General features: G+C 44.1%; 1 protein-coding gene across 4 annotated transcripts; it reads left to right on the forward strand.

The window, feature by feature from the left end:
- Nucleotides 1-1405: 1405 nt before the first annotated feature.
- MBD4 (methyl-CpG binding domain 4, DNA glycosylase) lies at nt 1406-10607 on the forward strand. 4 transcript variants are annotated; one of them, XM_014451301.2, is made up of 8 exons: nt 1406-1669; nt 3127-3348; nt 3777-4627; nt 6734-6808; nt 6885-7019; nt 8709-8858; nt 9323-9426; nt 10305-10607. In XM_014451301.2, the coding sequence occupies exons 1-8, from the start codon at nt 1581-1583 to the stop codon at nt 10380-10382; spliced, it is 1704 nt and encodes a 567-aa protein (XP_014306787.1). In that variant the 5' UTR covers nt 1406-1580; the 3' UTR covers nt 10383-10607. The 4 variants fall into 4 exon arrangements, with proteins under 4 accessions (XP_014306787.1, XP_023605404.1, XP_023605405.1 ...); XM_023749636.1 differs by lacking the exon at nt 9323-9426; XM_023749637.1 differs by lacking the exons at nt 8709-8858; nt 9323-9426.
- Nucleotides 10608-18999: the final 8392 nt, after the last annotated feature.

An 18999-nucleotide genomic window follows, 5' to 3' on the forward strand; every position in this document is an offset into this window, starting at 1 on the left:
GATACGCTTTTTAAAAATATATGTATTTTTTGCCGAAACCGGTTTGGCTCAGTGGATAGAGCGTCGGCCTGCGGACTGAAGGGTCCCGGGTTCAGTTCCGGTCAAGGGCATGTACCTGGGTTGCGGGCACATCCCCAGTGGGGGATGTGCAGGAGGCAGCTGATCGATGTTTCTCTCTCATCGATGTTTCTGGCTCTCTGTCTCTCTCCCTTCCTCTCTGTAAAAAATCAATAAAATATATTTAAAAAAAAAATATATATATATATATTTTAATGATCAGAGAGGGAGAGATAGAAACATCAATGAGAGAGAAACATGGATTCGCCGCCTCATATGAGAGAGAAACATAATTCGCTGCCTCATGCACGCCCTCTACTGGGGATGGAGTTCTCAACCTGGGCATGTGCCCTGAGTAGGACTCCATCCTGCGACCTTCTGATGCATGGGACCACCCTCAACCAACTAAGGGGAGAGAGAGAGAGAGAGAGAGAGAGAGAGAGAGAGAGAGAGAGGAGAAACATCCATCGGTTGCCTCCCATAGGGAATCGAACCCGCAACCTGGGTATGTGCCTAACTGAAATCAAACCTCCAACTTTTTTGGCGTATCAGACGCTCCAACCCACTGAGCAACTCGGCCAGGGCTCCTTGCTTAGGTTTTACAGTTATCTTATTTTAGCAACTAATATTATTTAGACGAACATAAGAGAGACCATTTAGAGAAAAACATCAAGTAAATAAGAGATGTGGATAAGGCAAGTAAGTTGGAGAAACATGTCATGGATGTAAAAGGAGCCCAGGGCGTAATGTGCATAAAGGAGTGACAAGGCCAAATTTTGATATGTGTACATTCCTCTGCCCCTTCTCCAAGCCTCAGTTTCTCCATCTGCAAAGGGGTCGGGGAGCGACCTCGCAGCCACCCAGTCCCGGGGTTCAGCGCCCTCAGCCTAGGCCGCCGGCCCGTTGCCCCTGGCAACCACAGGAGTTCTCGCCAAGGCTACCGCCATCCCCGCCGGGGCTGGGCCTCCCGTTCCTCCCGGAATGCCCCGCTCCTCACCACTGTTCGGCTTTATCTCTCCACGTCAAGACGGCCCTCATCGCGCCTTCCCTCACGCCTCGGGCCCCTCCTCCCCGCCTCAGCAACTCGGCCCTCGCCGCCCGCCACTTCGGCTACCTGAGTTACCGTTGACAACGCACATGCGCAGTGAGCTACGCGCACGCAGCGTTCCGAGTGCGCATGTCTGCAAAGGAGGGCTAGTAAAGGGGCAAAAGCGGGGAAGGAACTGGAGCCTAGCAGGCGTCTGCGCAACTGGGGCGCGCTCGATTGGTCAGAATGGGCGGAGGGCGGTGCGTCTCCCTCGACAGAGAACTTCATTGGCCGAGCGGTGGAACGAGCTGAGGCAGAGTGGGCGGCCGGAAAGCGGCTATGGAGTTTGACAGGTTTTTGCCGCCCTCAGCTTTAGGTTTCAGCCTAGCATTCTGAGCCGAAGGAATTTTCACCTCTTACTCTGCTCCACGCCCTGGGCGTCGCTCCCTGTTGGCCCGCTGGTGCAGCCGGAGTCCGCTGGAGGGGCACGGCTGCGATGGAGAGTCCGAGCCTGGGAGACAGTGGAGCTGCCCCCTCCGTCACCGCTAGTGAGAGCCCAGCCCCAGACCGGCCGTGGGACCTCCGGCAAGTCATTGTCCCCTTCCGGGTCTCAGTTTCACCACTTGTAACGTGGGAGCGGGGGAGTAGAGGTGGGTGGGCCTCCCGGGAGTCCACGGGGACCTCGAGGCTCAAGGGCTCCTTCCTAGGAATTAAGGCTGGAACTCAGTACTATTCCGGTGGGGTCAGCCCTGGGGTGCCCCCGACTTCCTCACCCAAATGCCGAGAGGGCTGGGAGGAGCAGGGATTGGTACCAGAAGACGTCTACTGAGTACGAGGATCCTAGGAAGATGTCATGTTAAGCAGCCAAGAGCGCCCCAAAAATGGGTCCTGTGAGCCGTAACAGGAAGCTACAGTCCTGTATTGAGTACTTGTATATGTGCAATCTGGGGCTAAGATGAGTTACTTACTTTTCTTTGGAAATGAAATCCTCAGAAGTACCTTCAAAGGTATTACCTCCTTTTTACAGATGAGGAAAGGAGACTGAGAGGTTAAGTAACTTGTTCTTGGACCTGCAGCGAGTAAATGGCAGAGCTGGGATTTGAACCCAGTATGTTGACTTTAAAGTTTGTACTCTTTTCACCAGATTTCAGTCTCCTTATCTCTAAAATTGTGAACTATGTAATTTCTCAAGATCCACCGAGCTTCCCAAGATTATATGGCCCCAAATTACGTCAGAAGACCTTGATTCTAATTGTCGTTGGTCACTAGCTCTTTAGTTTCCCTATTTCTAGAAAGGAAGTTGTATTGGACATCATTATACCCATTCAGTTTTTGAAATGTGTGATTTAGTGATTAGGATATACTCTACTGAAGTTTTTCAATAATAGTACAGGGGGAGTAGTATTAGATTTAGTAGACCTGGGTTCTGATATCAGCTCTGCAAATAACTTAACCTTCCCGTCACTCAATTTTATCAATAAAATTAGAGTAATCTTTAGCCAACCTACCTCATAAGATTATGAGGCTCAAGAATGAAAGAGACTTGAAAAATCTGTGTCATAAATTACCTTTTGGTAAGTAATCTGATGAAAGTGATACTCTCCCCAAGAAAAATGCATGTCTATATAACATTTTTACCTCACTTATTTGGGGAAGAGGAGGGTTCTTCACTGACTCATTTAAGCAGGTCTGTTGATCCTAGCTTGAGCTCAGCATTTGGTTCGTATTTTTAAAATCATGCCAGTGTCACCAGAAGTCTTTATAATAGCTCTACTGAATGATTAATTTTAAAAAGTTTCTAGCAAATAGCTTGAGCTTTTCATTGTGTAGAGATTTTCAACCCTTTTTAACCCATGTTGGAGTTAGGAAGACAGTGGATGGCAGAAGGATATTCCCATAGCATAAGACTGGTCCATACTGATTTTAATCTCTCCCACAATCCAAATAGACCATGTGGTTCCTGCTCTGTCATAGATTTAAATTGAATAAGCAGAATAAAATCAATTTTAAATAAGCTAATCATTTGTACTTTGTTTTTTCAGCAAGGAAAATGTTCTGGGATCAGAAAGAGTAGATGAAAAACAAATGGTGATAAGCAGTAGCAGTGAGTGCAATCCCTTGCTGCAAGAACCCATTGCTTCTGCTCAGTATGGTGGTGCTGAAATGACAGAATGCCATAAGTCTGTCCCATGTGGATGGGAAAGAGTTGTGAAGCAAAGGTTATCTGGAAAAACAGCCGGAAGATATGATGTATATTTTATCAGGTGAGCATGCAAAGTGGTAAAGATAGTGCAGCCAAATAATTTTGTTGAAACAGGTAGTGGGAAATCATAGCAGGTATCTTGACTTTTTTCTATTTTTTGCCATAAAACCATTATGGATTCTATTCCTTCAGTGTCACTGGTTAGTTTTATCAAGTGATTTAGGGACAAGTACATACATTTTTCTCCTACTGTGAATGGTTAATGATAAAGTTGCACTTAAGTTATATTTGTAAAATTATTTTATAGTATCATATTCCTCCTCATAGAGGAAACTATTTAAAAATACCATTTTATCACTATTTTTATTTTAAATGACAAATACCCCTGGCAACATTTGGAAATTCTTAATTAAGCATCGAAATGTGGTCTGATTCTTTTTAAAAGTCACTTTTATTTACTATCAATGTTTCCTTTAATATCATTTTTAGCCCACAAGGACTGAAGTTCAGATCCAAAAGTTCACTTGCTAATTATCTTAACAAAAATGAAGAGACGTCTCTTAAACCAGAGGACTTTGATTTTACTGTAATGTCTAAAAGGGGCATCAAGACAAAATATAAAGACTGCAGCACGGCAGCTCTGACATCCCAACTGCAAAATGAAAGTAGCATTTCAAACCGGAACCTCAGGACAAGAAGCAGGTGGAAAAAAGATGTGTTTCCTCTGCCAAGTGGTAGTTTGGAATCCCAAGATAGCAGGGAACTATCTAACTTCACTTCCCTGCATTTGCTTTTGAAAGAAGGTGACGGTGTTAATGATGTTGATTCCAGAAAGGTTAGAAAGTCCAAAGGGAAGATGACTACTTTGAAAGGAATTCAAATTAAGAAAACTAAAACAGGGTGCCTGAAGAGTTTTCCAGATCCTGTTCAAAGTAATAGAAAAAGAGAATCTGTGCATAATAAGGCAGAAGCTGAAAGTGAACCTGTTGCACAAGAAAGTCAGCTTGATAGAACTTTATGCATTTCTGATTCCAGAGCAAGCAACAAGACCATCAATGTGACCAAGGAAGAAAAGAGACTTGTCAAAGAAAAATCATTGAGTTCAGGATCAAATTTTAGTTTTGAACAAATAACTTCTGGTATCATAAACAAATTATGTTCGACCAAAGAAGCAGAACACAGGTGTGAGAATACCATTTTAGAATCTGAGGAAATAACAAAAGTAGAAGTTGGGGAAAGGAAGGAACCTTTGCATGTTGACAATTTAGAATGTGGCTCTGAAATGGACAGCAACTGCTCACAAACTGAGAAAGATTCCACTTCTGTGAAAATATGTCAAGGTACTCAGTGCATTTAAAGTGCTATTAAAAATGTGATGAGAAAAAAAAATGTGATGAGGCAGTTTATATTCCTGGATACTATATTTCATGCCTGTAACCGGTTAAGATGTGGGAGTAGAATGAAGAAGTTGGGCCAAAAATCAGATACATTCTACCAATTGATCCTAGTGCCTTGTCTAACTGATCTTCAAACCCCTTCCTATGGCAGAGGGAATTAGCTGGCTACTGCCTTGATGCCCCTAGTAAAGGAGAACTGTGCCATTAACAGCTGCTGACATCTCTCCCTGGTGCAGCTGCTCGGACTCTGAACAGTGCTTTCCCTTCTTCCCATCTTTCTAGCCAGTAATCTTACAACTTGAGGGAAATGAAAAGGCTTCACATGGAAAAGGAAGACTCCTTTTATATATAAACTGGCTGGGAATACTTATTACAGATGTGTGACTTCCAATTCAATTTTATATATATCATAGTCATTTTTATCATCTATGATGATGTAATGCTTCTCTAAACTGTTTTAGAGCTCTAAATAATTCAAAACTGTACTTACATAGTTCATCTATTATTCGTAATATAGAGTTTAAAGCTGAGGACTTTTGCCTTTATAATACCTCAGTGAATAAGAAATAAAAAGGAGACCATTTGAGCACCCTGATATTAGTTATTCATTATGCCATTATGGTATAATGAATAACTCCTTTAAAGAACCATAGTAATTTTACTTAAACCCTGCAGGAGACAGCCTGGACAAATTGGTGGAGCAGGGGATTAGACTTTATTCCTGCTGTCAGGCCCACTCATGATTTTATGTCTTTGCGATACCTGGAATTTTTCCACCTTTAAAAGAAGGTGGCCAAATATACCTAGGACCTGTGTAAGAATTCTTCACGTCTGTTCTTTAAAGACTTTGAGTTTCTTAAACCTCTTTTTTTTTTTTACTTTCTACTAGGCTTTACCTGTTTAAACTAGAAAGGCAAAACACCCTAAACTAATTATCTGAAAACTGGGATACTTGGCTCCAGTTAGTCCCACTGTCATTTTGGAATGGTTGCTTAATTTCTAAGTCGTAGTTTCATCATCTGTAAAATGGAGGTAGTAACCCTTACTAGTGCTGTTTTTCATATCAAGAATATTGTAAAGTAAAATGAGAAGTGAAAAAGATGGCGTCACGCTATGCAAATACAAGGTAGTATTAACTGACATTCAAATTTAAAGGCTATGGCTAAAGGGAGTATTAAATGTGATGATTTTTTGAAATGGGAAGCCTGATAACACTTGTCAAATAGTCTTTGGTAAATTAACTGAACTTCCCAGTAGATAGTGGTCTTAGGTTTTTCTACAGGTTCTGTTTGGTCTATATCCCCCCCATCCCCCACCTTTTTTTTTGGCAAGTGTAAAAATGTTCACTGCAGAATTTTTAGAAAATTAAAGAAGAAAAGAAAAATTATCATTCAGAAACAACCATTATACCATTTTGGTTTATTTTATTCTAATCTCTGTAAATATGTATGTATGTGTGTGTGTGTGTGTGTGGGTATGTGTATATATATATATATATATATATATATATATATTTTTTAAAATTAAATTGGGGTCACATGTAGAATATTGCTTTTTTTCACGTGAAAGTTAAAGATGTAAGAAAATCTTCATGACATATTCTCAAAAATATTTTAATGACAACATTGTACAAAAGTGTCATAATTTAAAATATTCCATATTATTTCCAATGTTTCAATACTGTGAACTCTGATCATAAGTTATAGAGAACTAATGTAACAGAGTCGTTAAAGGCCTGAACTCAGGAGTCCGACTACCTGGATTTGAATTTCAACTCTACTACTTACTTAACCTTGGGCAAGTTATTCAGCTTCTCTGTACCTCAATTTCCATATCTATAGAGTGGAGATTAAATAGTCCTTTAACTCATAGGTCACTTGTAGGATTAAATTGATTAATTTTTGTAAAGTGTTTAGCATACTGCCTGGCAAACACCTAATGCTTTATAATAGTAGTTTTTATTGTTGTTGTTATTATTATTTGCATTCCTAAATATTTCTTTAGGCTAAACCATAGATTCTATAACCAATGTTCACTCTTCCTTTTCAGAAGACACCATCCCACGGACACAAGTAGAGAAAAGGAAAACAAGCCTATATTTTTCCAGCAAATACAACAAAGAAGGTATCCTTTCCCAATCAGAAAATCAGATTTTAAATCTATTTCAGATATCCAGCTCTGATGCAGTGTGTTTGTTCAGCTCTTAGCCCCCCACGTCGCAAAGCCTTTAAGAAGTGGACACCTCCTCGGTCACCTTTTAATCTTGTCCAGGAAACACTTTTTCACGATCCATGGAAGCTCCTCATCGCGACGATATTTCTCAATCGCACCTCAGGTTTGTGGATTATTGTAACCTGTACCTTATTAGAGACAGCGTGATGAGAAAGAGCCCTGAATGGATTGGGAAGCCTGTGTTCCAGTTTGATTTTGAGTCTGTGTGACCTCAGGTAAAGGCCTTCCCCTTTCAGCCCTCAAGCTCTTCACCATGAGAATGTTAGACGAGCCTTTATAGCACTAAGGAGCAGATTTTCATTTATTTTCTACCTTCAGATTAGTTTTGGTCATCAATGAAATCAATTACGTAACATCCCTTCACCCTTAGTCATGTATAAAAGCATTTTTTCATTGAATGCTTTTTGTTTTGTTTTGTTTTAAATATATTTTATTAATTTTTTACAGAGAGAAAGGGAGAGGGATAGTTAGAAACATCGATGAGAGAGAAACATCGATCAGCTGCCTCCTGCACACTTCCTACTAGGTATGTGCCCGCAACCAAGGTACAAGTCCTTGGCTGGAATCGAACCTGGGACCCCTGAGTCCTCAGGCCAACGCTCTATCCACTGAGTCAAACCAGTTAGGACCATTGAATGCTTTTTTTAATGTCATTGACACCTTCTGTTCTATATGCTTTTACACTATTTATCTGATGCTTTGATTATGTAAAAACTAATACAGGTGTGGGCAAAAGTAGGTTTACAAATAACTCATACAATAATCCTTATATAATAAAAGCCTAATATGCAAATTGTCCCCTCTGGCTGTCGTTCCACCAGGAGTTTGACCACTTGCTATGACGTGTGCTGACCACCAGGGGGTGGTGCGAAACATGGCGGGCATTGGTGACACAGAGGCGCGGGGGGGGGGGGGCTGCGACCTCTCACCAGCTACCCAGGGGCAGGGGTGACAGGGACAAAGGTGTGGTGAGAATGCGGGGTGTCCACCGAGCTTGCTCTCACTCCCCCTGCTGCCCTCCCCCAGAACACCAGGGCTCACGCACACACCCAGGAACCCCAACTCCCAAACCCCCCCCCGCTCAGGTACCAGGTGCCCACGAGGAACCCGCCCCACACCCGTGCAGCATCTTCTGGTGACCCGGGCTGCAGCCTCTGGGACTACCGGCTGGTCAGGCTCCCCATGGGTTCACACAGGAGCTGATCTGCAAGGCTGGCTGGGAGAGAGTGCACTGCCTGCCCGGCTTCCCTGCAGCGCCGCCAGGCAGTCCAGAGGCCCACGCTGTGCCCCGGCCTGCAGCATCCAGCTGCACTCACCGCATCTCTGCGTGGGGACTTGGGCACCGTGACTCAGGCAGAGGGGGGCACATGGGGGCCTAGGGGCCCAGGTGCTGCCCAGGGCCCAGAGGTCAGCTGGGATCTGCCCTTCCATGCCAGATGCTCACACTTCGATGGCCGGCCAGGCCTAGGGACTGCACCCATGCACAAATTTCGTACACCGGGCCTCTAGTTAGTAAATAATAATACAAAAATAAACTGTTTCTCGTACAACTACTTTTGCCCACCCCTGTATTATGTAGAGTCAGGTTTCAGCATAATCTGGACTGTTAACCAAATAGATTATTGGTGTTGGTTTTTCACTCTGAAAGTGGTTATTAGTTTAGGTAATGCCTTCTCAATAATGGTATTTTTTAAAAAAAGGCTCTATATGAGATTTCTAGTTGAAGAAGTACCTGAACATAAACTAGCCCATCTGGAGGCTTGTAATCATAGTTAGTTATCTTTACATCCAGGTAAAATGGCAATTCCTGTGCTTTGGGAGTTTCTGGAGAAGTATCCTTCAGCTGAGGTAGCAAGAACTGCAGACTGGAGAGATGTGTCAGAACTTCTTAAACCTATTGGTCTCTACGAACTTCGAGCAAAAACCATTATTAAGTTCTCAGGTAATTTCCCATATACCCAACGGAAAAACATAAACTGTGCCTCTATAAGAAAGCCACACCTTAAACTTTTATGTCCACGGATGTTACATTAATAGAAGTCATTCAGCTCAAGCACCAAAGGCATTTAAAAACAGTTCACTTACCCCAAACCACAGTCACCCATCAACCCACGCAATAAATCTTTGCCCAGCCATGTGAGCATAATTAGAGGAAGAAGTCATTGAAGCAGGAAGCCCTCAGGACAATACCTGAGTTAGCAAAATAATAATGGTCAGTAAGTGGCAGATGAGATATTCAGACAGATGCTTCAGGAACTCAGGAGAAAGCAATCACAACTGGGGTTGTTAGGAAAGATTCTTCCCTGTCCCTCTCTGCTATTCTCCCATCCAGTCCTCCATTACCACACATTTGGGGAAAGTATCTTTCTAGAGCCTGGTCTGATATGTGGGCTGTTATATTCTCAGATGAGTATCTGACGAAGCAGTGGAGATACCCAATTGAGCTTCATGGGATTGGCAAATACGGCAATGACTCCTACCGAATTTTTTGCATCAATGAGTGGAAGCAGGTGAGGTCCACTGGCAGCCAGAACATCTCTTGTTTCTGAGACAAAATAAGTCCACTATTATGGCTAAAACTATTTCTTGGACAGGCGTGCTATTATAGTTCCAAACTTGAGGGGCAGTGGGTGGCATGCAGTTATTGGCAGCAAGGAGAGGATCCATAGACACTCCCAAGTCCATAAAGACGCCTTGGTGTGACCTCTGACTGACCTCCAACAGTTTGTCATTTGGCCCCGTTCCTGTCATTACATTCATGTAATGTTTCTAAGCCTGATGTAGTTTTCTTCCTGTCGCAATCCTACGAGTCTTTAAAAGTACACCACAGGAAAGCAGGCAGGTTTGAGCTTGGAATGCTACTAGGGTTTCTCCTAATAGTCTCAAACTATTTTTGTGGTAACTGGATCCTACTTCAGCTGCCCATTCTATTTAGTTTGCCTAGCACATGGGCATGTGGGTGTGTACTGGCTGGTAGGCACTGCCAGGTAGCCTGCTACACTGCTTTCTTAGTCTGTGACCAGCTAGTAGGTCTGTCTGGCTAAGCCCATCCCTGTTCCATCATTTATTGTGACCTGAGCAATTCATTTAACTGAGTCAATAACCTCCTACTGGAAAATGGTGTATTATTCCTTGGTCATGTTATCACTACTTCATGCCCCAGGTTCTGGTGAAGATCAGTACTAAATTGGCGAGTACTTTATATACTGGAAAGTATTACCTTAATGTAAGATATCATTTTAAACATTTGTGAATCCAGTCAGGTTAAAGGTTATAATTTCCAGATATATTATCATAATGTATGTTCTCCTACCATATCTTTAAAAAGTCAATTTTATAAATGTATTTCTGACTAACTTATATAAGGCCTCTGCCTCATTTCTTACAGGTGCACCCTGAAGACCATAAGTTAAATAAATATCATGACTGGCTTTGGGAAAATCATGAAAAATTAAGTCTGTCTTAAAAACTCTGTGATGTTTTAAAACTCACTTTTTATATATTGCTTTGACTCTTCAGAGCTCCATTAAGCCAACCAACTACGTTTCCAGGTATACAGGTTTTAATCGGCCCAACTAGAAACCTAATTCTTAATGTGTGTGTCACTGGTAGATCTTTACTACTGAACGTCCTATAACATGTTTTGAGATTTTTTAAAAAATAAATTGTGATTTGACAACAATCCTAAAAATGTATATGACTTTTCCAATAGTAAAATGTGATTTGAAGATGAAAAAGAATTTTCTAAACTATCAATAATACAAAGCAAATTTCTACCTTGCTTGAGGAAAGATTAGACTTTCTATTCTCTTTCTATAAAAATGATATTATACAATTATTATATCAAGAAGTAATGAAAGAACTGGGTAGCTCATTTGGTTAGAGTGTTGTCCCAATATGTCAAGGTTATGAGTTTTATCCCTAGTCAACAAGAATCAACCAATGAATGCATAGATTGCATAGGTGAATGGAACAGGGAATTGATCGGTTTCTCTTTCTCTCTCTCTCTCTTTCCCCCTCCTCTCCATCTTCTTTCTCTCTAAAATAAATATTTTAAAAATAAAGTAATCAAAGAGTTTGTAGCCAAACATGTAAAAAGATAGTACAGTATGTATTAGGCAGTTAATTTTTTTTTAAATACATTTACTGCCCTGGCCAGTGTGGCTCAGTTGGTTGGGTGTTGTCTTGTGCACCAAAAGGTTGCCAGTTTGATTTCCGGTCAGGGCACATCCCAAGGTGCAGATTCTATCCCTGGTGGTATACAGGAGGCAGCTGATCATATTACACTCTCACATTAATGTTTCTCTCTCCCTCTCCCTCTGTGCAATATCAATAAACTATTCAAAAAATAATAAATGTTTACTAAAAACAGCTAACCCCCCAAAAGGAAAATAAGTCTTTTTTTGTCATCATGTGTTGGCATTTAGGAATTGGAGATCTGACCCCAGCATTAATTTGATAACCTGATGTGAATATCTCCCATAATTCTATTTCAGAGTATCAGCTTGTAGCTCATGTATGTTACTTTGATCCCTTTGTGAAAACTCAAGCATTACCCATCTTTCACCTTCCAGCTGGAGGACAGGGTCTTTTAAGTTTTATGTAATTTTTAATACAGGTTTTATAATTTTATAGCTCAGTACTGAAACATTTGCTTATAAAAGAACTCACCAAACAAAATAATCCTATTAGCAAGTCTCAATGACCAAGTGCCATTTTAAGGTATGATTTGAAAATTAAATAGATCAAATAAATGAAAAAAGAAAGAAATTGTTAAGGAAACTACCTTTGTTGTAAGATGATGTGTGAATAGAATCAGAATGCAGTGTGTTGCAGGGCTAGTTGGTTGTTTCCATTTTAGTGAGCAAGTTTGTCTCTTGAGGGATGGATTTTGACCAGAGAACAGGGAAACTGACCACACACACCCCGAAGGCAAACATCACCTTCATAACTCCCCATAACATTTTTTATTTAATAATATCAAAGTAGCATTCACCAAGGGCAAAGCTCTGTGCTAGGGAGGGGTACAAAGATGAAAAGGCTCTGTAGAGGCCCTCACTGGGAATGAGAAAGGCACACACAATAATTAAGGGGAACAAAAGAGGTAAGGTGTAGAGACAAGATGCCCAAATACTGCAGCTAAGAGAATAGAGAGGCCTCTGAAACCCTGGGCCACAGCTGGGTTGGAGGGTAGGGAGGGCAAGCTCAGCGCATCAGGTTGGCAGGGCCTGCTGTCAAATTCCCTCCCCCAGAATCTCCATCAGGAGTGCCACAGCCAGGCCTGAATGTGAGGTTGCCTGACCTCTGTACCTGTTTCCTAATCTCTTTAGAATGGGATTGTAGTGCCTATAATTTTTAAGTTAGTACATGTAAGTGTTTAAATGGAGCCTTACAAAAGTGCTACATTAATGTGGCCCATAGGGATGATCTGAGTGTCTACCTCAGGTTGTGGAGAGTCACAAAAATAACGCACTTCAGTGAAGGTGGTACTTTACCCAGAAAAAGCACTCAAGAACATTTCCATCACCCCCAAAAGTAACCCTGTACCTGTTAGCAGTCAAACCCAATGCCCCCACCACTACCACCGTGGGCCTCTGGTAACCACTAATTTGCTTTCTGTGTCTTTAAGCTTGCCTAGTCTGGGAATTTCTTATAAATTGAATTAGATATGGCCTTTTGTGTGTGGCTTCTTAGCACAATGTCTTCAAGATTCATTTATGTTGCCCTGGCCGGTTTGGCTCAGCAGACAGAGCCTCCCGGGTTCAATTCTAGCCAAGGGCGTATGCCCAGAGTTGCAGGCTCGATCCCCAGTGTGGGGTGTGTGGGAGGCAGCCAATCAATGATTCTCTCTCATCATTGATGTTTCTATCTCTTGCCCGCTCTCTTCCTCTCTGAAATAAAAAAAAAAATTTAATTAAAAGATTCATGGGGAAGAGGGTGGGGGAGGGGGAAAAAAAGATTCATCTATGTCACAGCATGATGCGACACCACTACTTCATTTCTTTTCATGACTAAACAATATTTCATTGTATGGATAGATCACATTTAGTTCATCCAGTTATTAGGTGATGGGCATTTCAAATATTTATTATTAATACTCCAGTTCTCGGATTCTGTAATTCCCAACCGTGACATGCTGTTTTGCAGGGGCAAATCATATAAAAAAGAGCTGCCTCTATATGCCACGGCTCACATGGGTTCCTACAACAGGGCCTGTTCTTTGGATGAGAACACTGAGATGGAAAAATGGAGACCTGAAGATCCCACGGTTTATTGGAAAACCAGGGATTTATTATCACTCCAGATTCAGGGGCCACTGGGTCAAACTAAGAAATCTTGCCTTTCGCCAAGCCAGGAACCCTCCACCGCTGTTACCTAGCGCGCCCCGCCCCCCATGTACGGGTGAAAAGAATCTAATCCACAGGATCTCCATCCCCCGCAAGTGCAAGTCCGCTCCCTGCTCTCAGACGCCTCCAGTGCACGGCAGTGGCGGCGTTCAGCCAACCGGCGCGGGGCATCCGTAGTCCTGGCAACAGACTGTTTCATGCCCTGCGAGTCTCAACTCTCTCGCAAAACTTAAAATGACTGTTTTTCAGAAATCTCAACACTCCCGCGAAAGCAAGGGATCGCGTGCGCGCGCGCACGCACATACACGTGCACACACACGCACACACATACACAGATCTTCCTCCCTTCAGCGTCCACAACCATGGACTATTCCTATGAAAAGTTTGAGGCCTTTTCCCCCAGTCGATGCTCGGCAAGCTCCCGCTCCCGGGAAGCAGCGCCGCCTCCAGGAAGCTCTCAGCCCAGGCGGAGGTGTGCAAGTGTAGGGAGAGCAAGGACAGGAGGTGCATATCTTATTGTGCCGTCCCCCTCTGGGGGAGGGGTTGCCAGGGAGTTGAGGGGTGGGTCATACACATTTCTCAGATTTCCATGCCTGGGCTGGAGGAGTGGGCCAAGTTGCCTTGATTTAGAAACCAGAAGCCCAACCCAGTATGCCTGGGAAAGGTATCCAGGCCCAGGCTCACCCCATTTCTTCACTGGACATTAATGCGCTTGGTGCTGGAGTAGAGGCATGAGGATTGTCAGTGGTCAAACTTTTGACAATAGCCTGCTGTGGGACCAGTCCTGGGCAAAGTACTACAACATCAGAGGTGAAGGACAGATAAACAGATGATTACAGAACAAAGAGTGAATGCTGGGCCAGGGCCACATCCAGGAGTAAGAGGTTTGCTAAGTATAGAGGATGGGGAGGAACAGTTGCAAGGTCCTGGAAGAGATCTTTACACTGGAGCTTAATCAGGAGTTCTCCAAGCCAAAAGGGGGAGAAAAGGCATTCCAGGCCTAGGGAACAGCATGCACAGAGACCTGAGACATGGTGTCTTCAGGAAATTGCTGGTAGTTTGAGTGTTGCTGGAAGTGAGAGGCAAGAGAGGTCAGAAGGGATAAGATCATGAAAGATCTTGTGAGCCAAGAGATGGAGAAGCCACTGGGAATGGTGAGACTGAATTGGCAGGCTCAGAATGTTGGGAGTGGGAGGTACTGGGAGGTGAGGAAGAGAGGCCAGACCAGAGAGGGTACTATAGAAACTTGGGAGCTGATCAGATGAGGAACATGAAAAGAGCAATCAAAATGATGCTCAGGCTGGTAATTAGGATGACCTGGTAGATAGAGGTGCCTTTCACAGAGATAGGGAAGCTACCGGGAGGACCAGATTAAGTGGGGACAGGGACATGGAGACAAGTTTAGTCTTATTTGGTTGAGTTTGAGATCCTTGTAAGCCATCAAAGTGGAGATGCTTTAGGAGCAACTGTATGTAGAAAACTGGAGGTAATTCTAAGTCATAAATATTGGTATGCTTGTCCTCAGCCTATAGAAGGCTATAGAAACATAGAGTGAAGGAGATTGGTTTTAAAAAAGAAGAGAGCCCTAGCCGGTGTGGCTCAATTGGTTGGAGCATCATCCATGCATCAGAAAATCTCTGGTTCAATTCCCAGGCAGGACACATACCGAGACTGCAGGTTTGCCTTGGTTTGGGCACATATGGGAGGCAACCGATCAATGGTGTGTCTCTCTCATATCAATGTTTCTCTCTCTCTCTCTCTCTCTCTCTCTCCCCCCCCCCCTCCATATTTTAAAAAAAAACAATAAAAAAAGAAAGAAGAAGAAGAGAGCCTGGGTGTAAGCTTGGAAGACACCAACTTTTAAAGGGTGGATAGGAAAAGAGGGGCCCAAGAACACGTGGCCAGAGACATAGGATGAAATTTAGGAAGAGATTTGAATCAGATCCAAGGGGAAAAGGGAGAATTTTTAAAAGTTGAATTGTTTCCAGACACCTGAGGGGCTGGCTATCCCAGAAAAAGAGCGAACAACTGTGTTTTCTGAGGCATCAGTGGGGAGGACTAAGACCAAAGGGTAGAAATTCCAGGGAAACAAATTTTGGGTCAATATAAGGAAGTCTTTTCTAGCAGGCAGAATTAGGCATTCCCAAAGTTAAGCAGGGAACTCCCTGTCACCGGAAGTATACAGAGGCAAAGTATGCCAGGGGATTATAGAAAGAGTTCCCTGCCCGGCCAGTGTGGCTAAGTAGTTGAGCATTGACCTATGAACTAGGTCATGGTTTGATTCCAGGTCAGGGCACCTGCCTGGGTTGTGGGCTCGATCCCCAATAGGGGCTGTGCAGGAGGCAGCTGATAAATGATTCTCATCATTGCTGTTTCTCTCTCTTTCCCTCTCTCTTCTTCTCTGAAATCAATAAAAAATATTTTTAAAATAGATTTTATTGATTTTTTTACAGAGAAAGGAAGGGAGAAAGATAGTTAGAAATATCGATGAGAGAGAAACATCGATCAGCTGCCTCCTGCACACCCCCTACTGGGGATGTGCCCGCAACCAAGGTACATGCCCTTGACCGGAATCAAACCTGGGACCCTTCAGTCCACAGGCTGATGCTCTGTCCACTGAGCCAAACCAGTCAGGGCAATAAAAATATTTTTTTAAGCAAAAAGAGTTCCCTGACCTGGGTAGAAAATGGGACTGATTAGCCTCTGAGAACTTTCCTCCTCAGTCTCTCGGGAACATTTTCACAGTGTCTACATACAACTACATAGTGACTTATCTCTCTATAATAATACCAGTAAAAGCGGAATATGCTAATTAGACTGGATGTCCTTCCGGACAACCTTCCAGATGAAGCCAGAGCTGCAAGGGAAGCCTGGAACCCAGGTGCCTGCGGCAGCTGGAGGGAAGCCTGTGCCGGCAGCCAGGGGAAGGAAGGCCTACTCTTGCACGACTTTCAGGCATCGGGCCTCTAGTATATATATAAAAGACTAAGTGACCGTTATGACCGATCGACCCAAACAACTGTTCGACCAGTTGATATGATGCACACTGACCACCAGGGGGCAGACGCTCAACACAGGAGGTGCCCCCTGGTAGTCAGTACACTCCCACAGCCAACCTCCCACAGCCCCTTCCTTCTTGCCCCCCTTCACCCCACTGGTCAACCTCCCGCGGCCCTCCCCCTGCTGGCCAGCCCCCCCATAGCCCTGATTGGGAGGCTGGCCAACTTCCTGCAGTCCCTAACCCTGCTGGCCAACCCCCCCCCCATAGGCCCTGATTGGGGGGCCAGCCAACCTCCCAGGGTCCCTCCTGTGGGCAGCCGGCCCCCCAATAGGCCTTGATCACCGGCCAGGCCGAGGGACCCCACCCATGCATGAATTCTTGCACCAGGCCTCTAGTTTTATTATAAGAGCCCTCCTCACTTTCTTATCAATGGACAAAGGACCTCAAAGATCACTAGAATGCAAGCTCTATGGTGTGGTAAGAGGGTGGGAGGAGTGACTTTGGGTGGGGATGACTTGGGCTGAGAACTATATGCTGAGAAGGACTCATCCCGGTGGGAAACTTAGGGAATTCTATGCTCTTCAGAAGGCACAGCAAATGCCAAAACTAAGAACAAAGACAGAGCTGGGAGAATTGAACAAATAGGAAGAAGGCCAGTATAGCTGGACCAAGTAATCAAGGGAGAAGGGAGTGGGAGGAGACGAGGACGGAGAGGGGAGCAGGGCCAGCAAGGATAGTTTTAGGGGACATTGTTAGAAGGGAGGTGTTTATTCTAAGAGCACTGAAAAGCTGTTACTAAAGCCATTGGAGGTTTCAGATGGGGGAGTGACTCTTCTGTTGTAGACCATAGATTTGGGGGCCTAGAAAGGGCACAAGTGGAAGTAGTGAGAGCAGTGAGGAGCATATTTTAAATGTGTCCCCATGGTCTGCAAGGTAAAGTTTAAACCCTTTTGCCTGGCATTAGAGAGGACTCCAACTTTATTCTCATTAACCTCCTCCTTCACACACAATGTGCTTCCAACTTGTGAAAATGTTGCTGAAACCGGTTTGGCTCAGTGGATAGAGCGTCGGCCTGCGGACTGAAGGGTCCCGGGTTCGATTCCGGTCAAGGGCATGTACCTGGGTTGCGGGCACATCCCCAGTGGGAGATGTGCAGGAGGCAGCTGGTCGATGTTTCTCTCTCATCGATGTTTCTAACTCTCTATCTCTCTCCCTTCCTCTCTGTAAAAAATCAATAAAATATATTTAAAAAAAAAAAAAAAAAAAAAAAAAGAAAATGTTGAGTAACCCTGAAATCCCCAAATCCCACCCCACGCCCTGCAATGTTGCCCACATCCGTCCCTCCGCCCCTTAAAACCAGACTCATTCTCGAAGGTGCATGTCTGTCCCCGCTCCATGATGGGTCTCTCCTTCTGTGCTTCTCCCCTGGCTGAGAGTATCTCATTATCCCTCTGGCTACCCTACCTTGTTCGGTGCCAGTGTACTGTAGCTGGGCACCCAGCCTTGTTTGGATCTGCACCAGGCCAGTGCCACGCCCTGGGTGATTCTCAGTCAAAGCTGATTTGACGAATGACTGAATTCTCAGGAGTACTCAGCATCTTGTCCTCAGAGACATGATAAGCGGGTTGTTGAGAAGCACTCGTTTATGTCCACACTGATGGGCACTCATTGTTTTCTGACGACAAAAGGAACACATGGGCATGTAAAGAGACTTCAACAAATGTGTTGCATGTTCATTTTGTGTCAGACTGGACACTGGGAACCCATGGGAACTAAGACACAGTCCTTGTCACTGAGAAACTCACAGGCTGTTGGGAAGGAAAAACTCAGAACGCATCTTTATCCAGAAAAAAATGGTCAATGCAATGATGGGGCTAAGCATGGGGCTGTGGCAAACTAGAGGGGACACGAGGCAGGGATTGGAAAGGCTTCAGGGGATGGCGATGCCTTAGCTGACTCTGGAAGGATCAGTACAAAACAATCGAGTGAAACAGGGACACGAGAAGAGCATTCCAGAGGGAGGAAACAGCATGGCTTTGGGGGGAGTAGGAAGGGGTACCTGAGGAACCACAGTCAGATACAGTTTGAATATAAATACATGGTGAGGCAGAAGGAACAAGTGAAGGAGAAATTAGAGAGGCTGGTAGGGCTGGGTTGGGCTGGGTTGGACAGGTGGGGTCAGGTTTAAAAGATTGAACTTTATTCTGGAAGCTAGTTGGCAGTAATGGAAGGGCTGTAAGCAGAATCCCATATGCATTTGATCTTCAAAACAGCTTTGTGAGGTACCTAGAGCAGAGTTTATATCATTTTAGGCATAAAAAAAATGGAAACTTGGCAGAAATCAGTGACCGCCTTGGGATAATGGCTAAGAGCACAGCTCCGGGGCCAGGCAAACCAGAGTTCATGTCCTAGCTCTGCTACTTATCATCTGTGTGACCTTGGGCCTCTCTGGGCCTTAGTGTCCTTATCTGTAAAATGAGTATAGAACCAACCTGTTCGTCTGTCCATTTGTCATTCACTCATTCACCAAATACTTACTGAGCTCCCACTTGGCCCTGTGGAGGTGCTGGGCTTGAGAGGTGAGGGAGCAAGAGAGATGAGGCCCTGGTTCACAATCTATTAAAACAACAACGACATCAACCAGTTGGACCAGGAGAGTCAAACACAAAGGTCTGTCTGAACAAGACACATGAAAAAGAACTGAGACAACAGGGAATGGTGGAGAGCATGGCAAG

Source organism: Myotis lucifugus, unplaced genomic scaffold (assembly GCF_000147115.1).
Source record: "Myotis lucifugus unplaced genomic scaffold, Myoluc2.0 scaffold_8, whole genome shotgun sequence".
NCBI classification, from domain to species: Eukaryota; Metazoa; Chordata; class Mammalia; order Chiroptera; family Vespertilionidae; genus Myotis; species Myotis lucifugus.

Coding starts and splice junctions, on each gene's coding strand:
- MBD4 (XM_014451301.2), top strand. CDS start 1,581: ATGGAGAGTCCGAGCCTGGGAGACAGTGGAGCTGCCCCCTCCGTCACC. Junction 1,670..3,126: donor GACCGGCCGTGGGACCTCCG/GCAAGTCATTGT, acceptor TTGTTTTTTCAG/CAAGGAAAATGTTCTGGGAT. Junction 6,809..6,884: donor CAGCAAATACAACAAAGAAG/GTATCCTTTCCC, acceptor GTGTTTGTTCAG/CTCTTAGCCCCCCACGTCGC.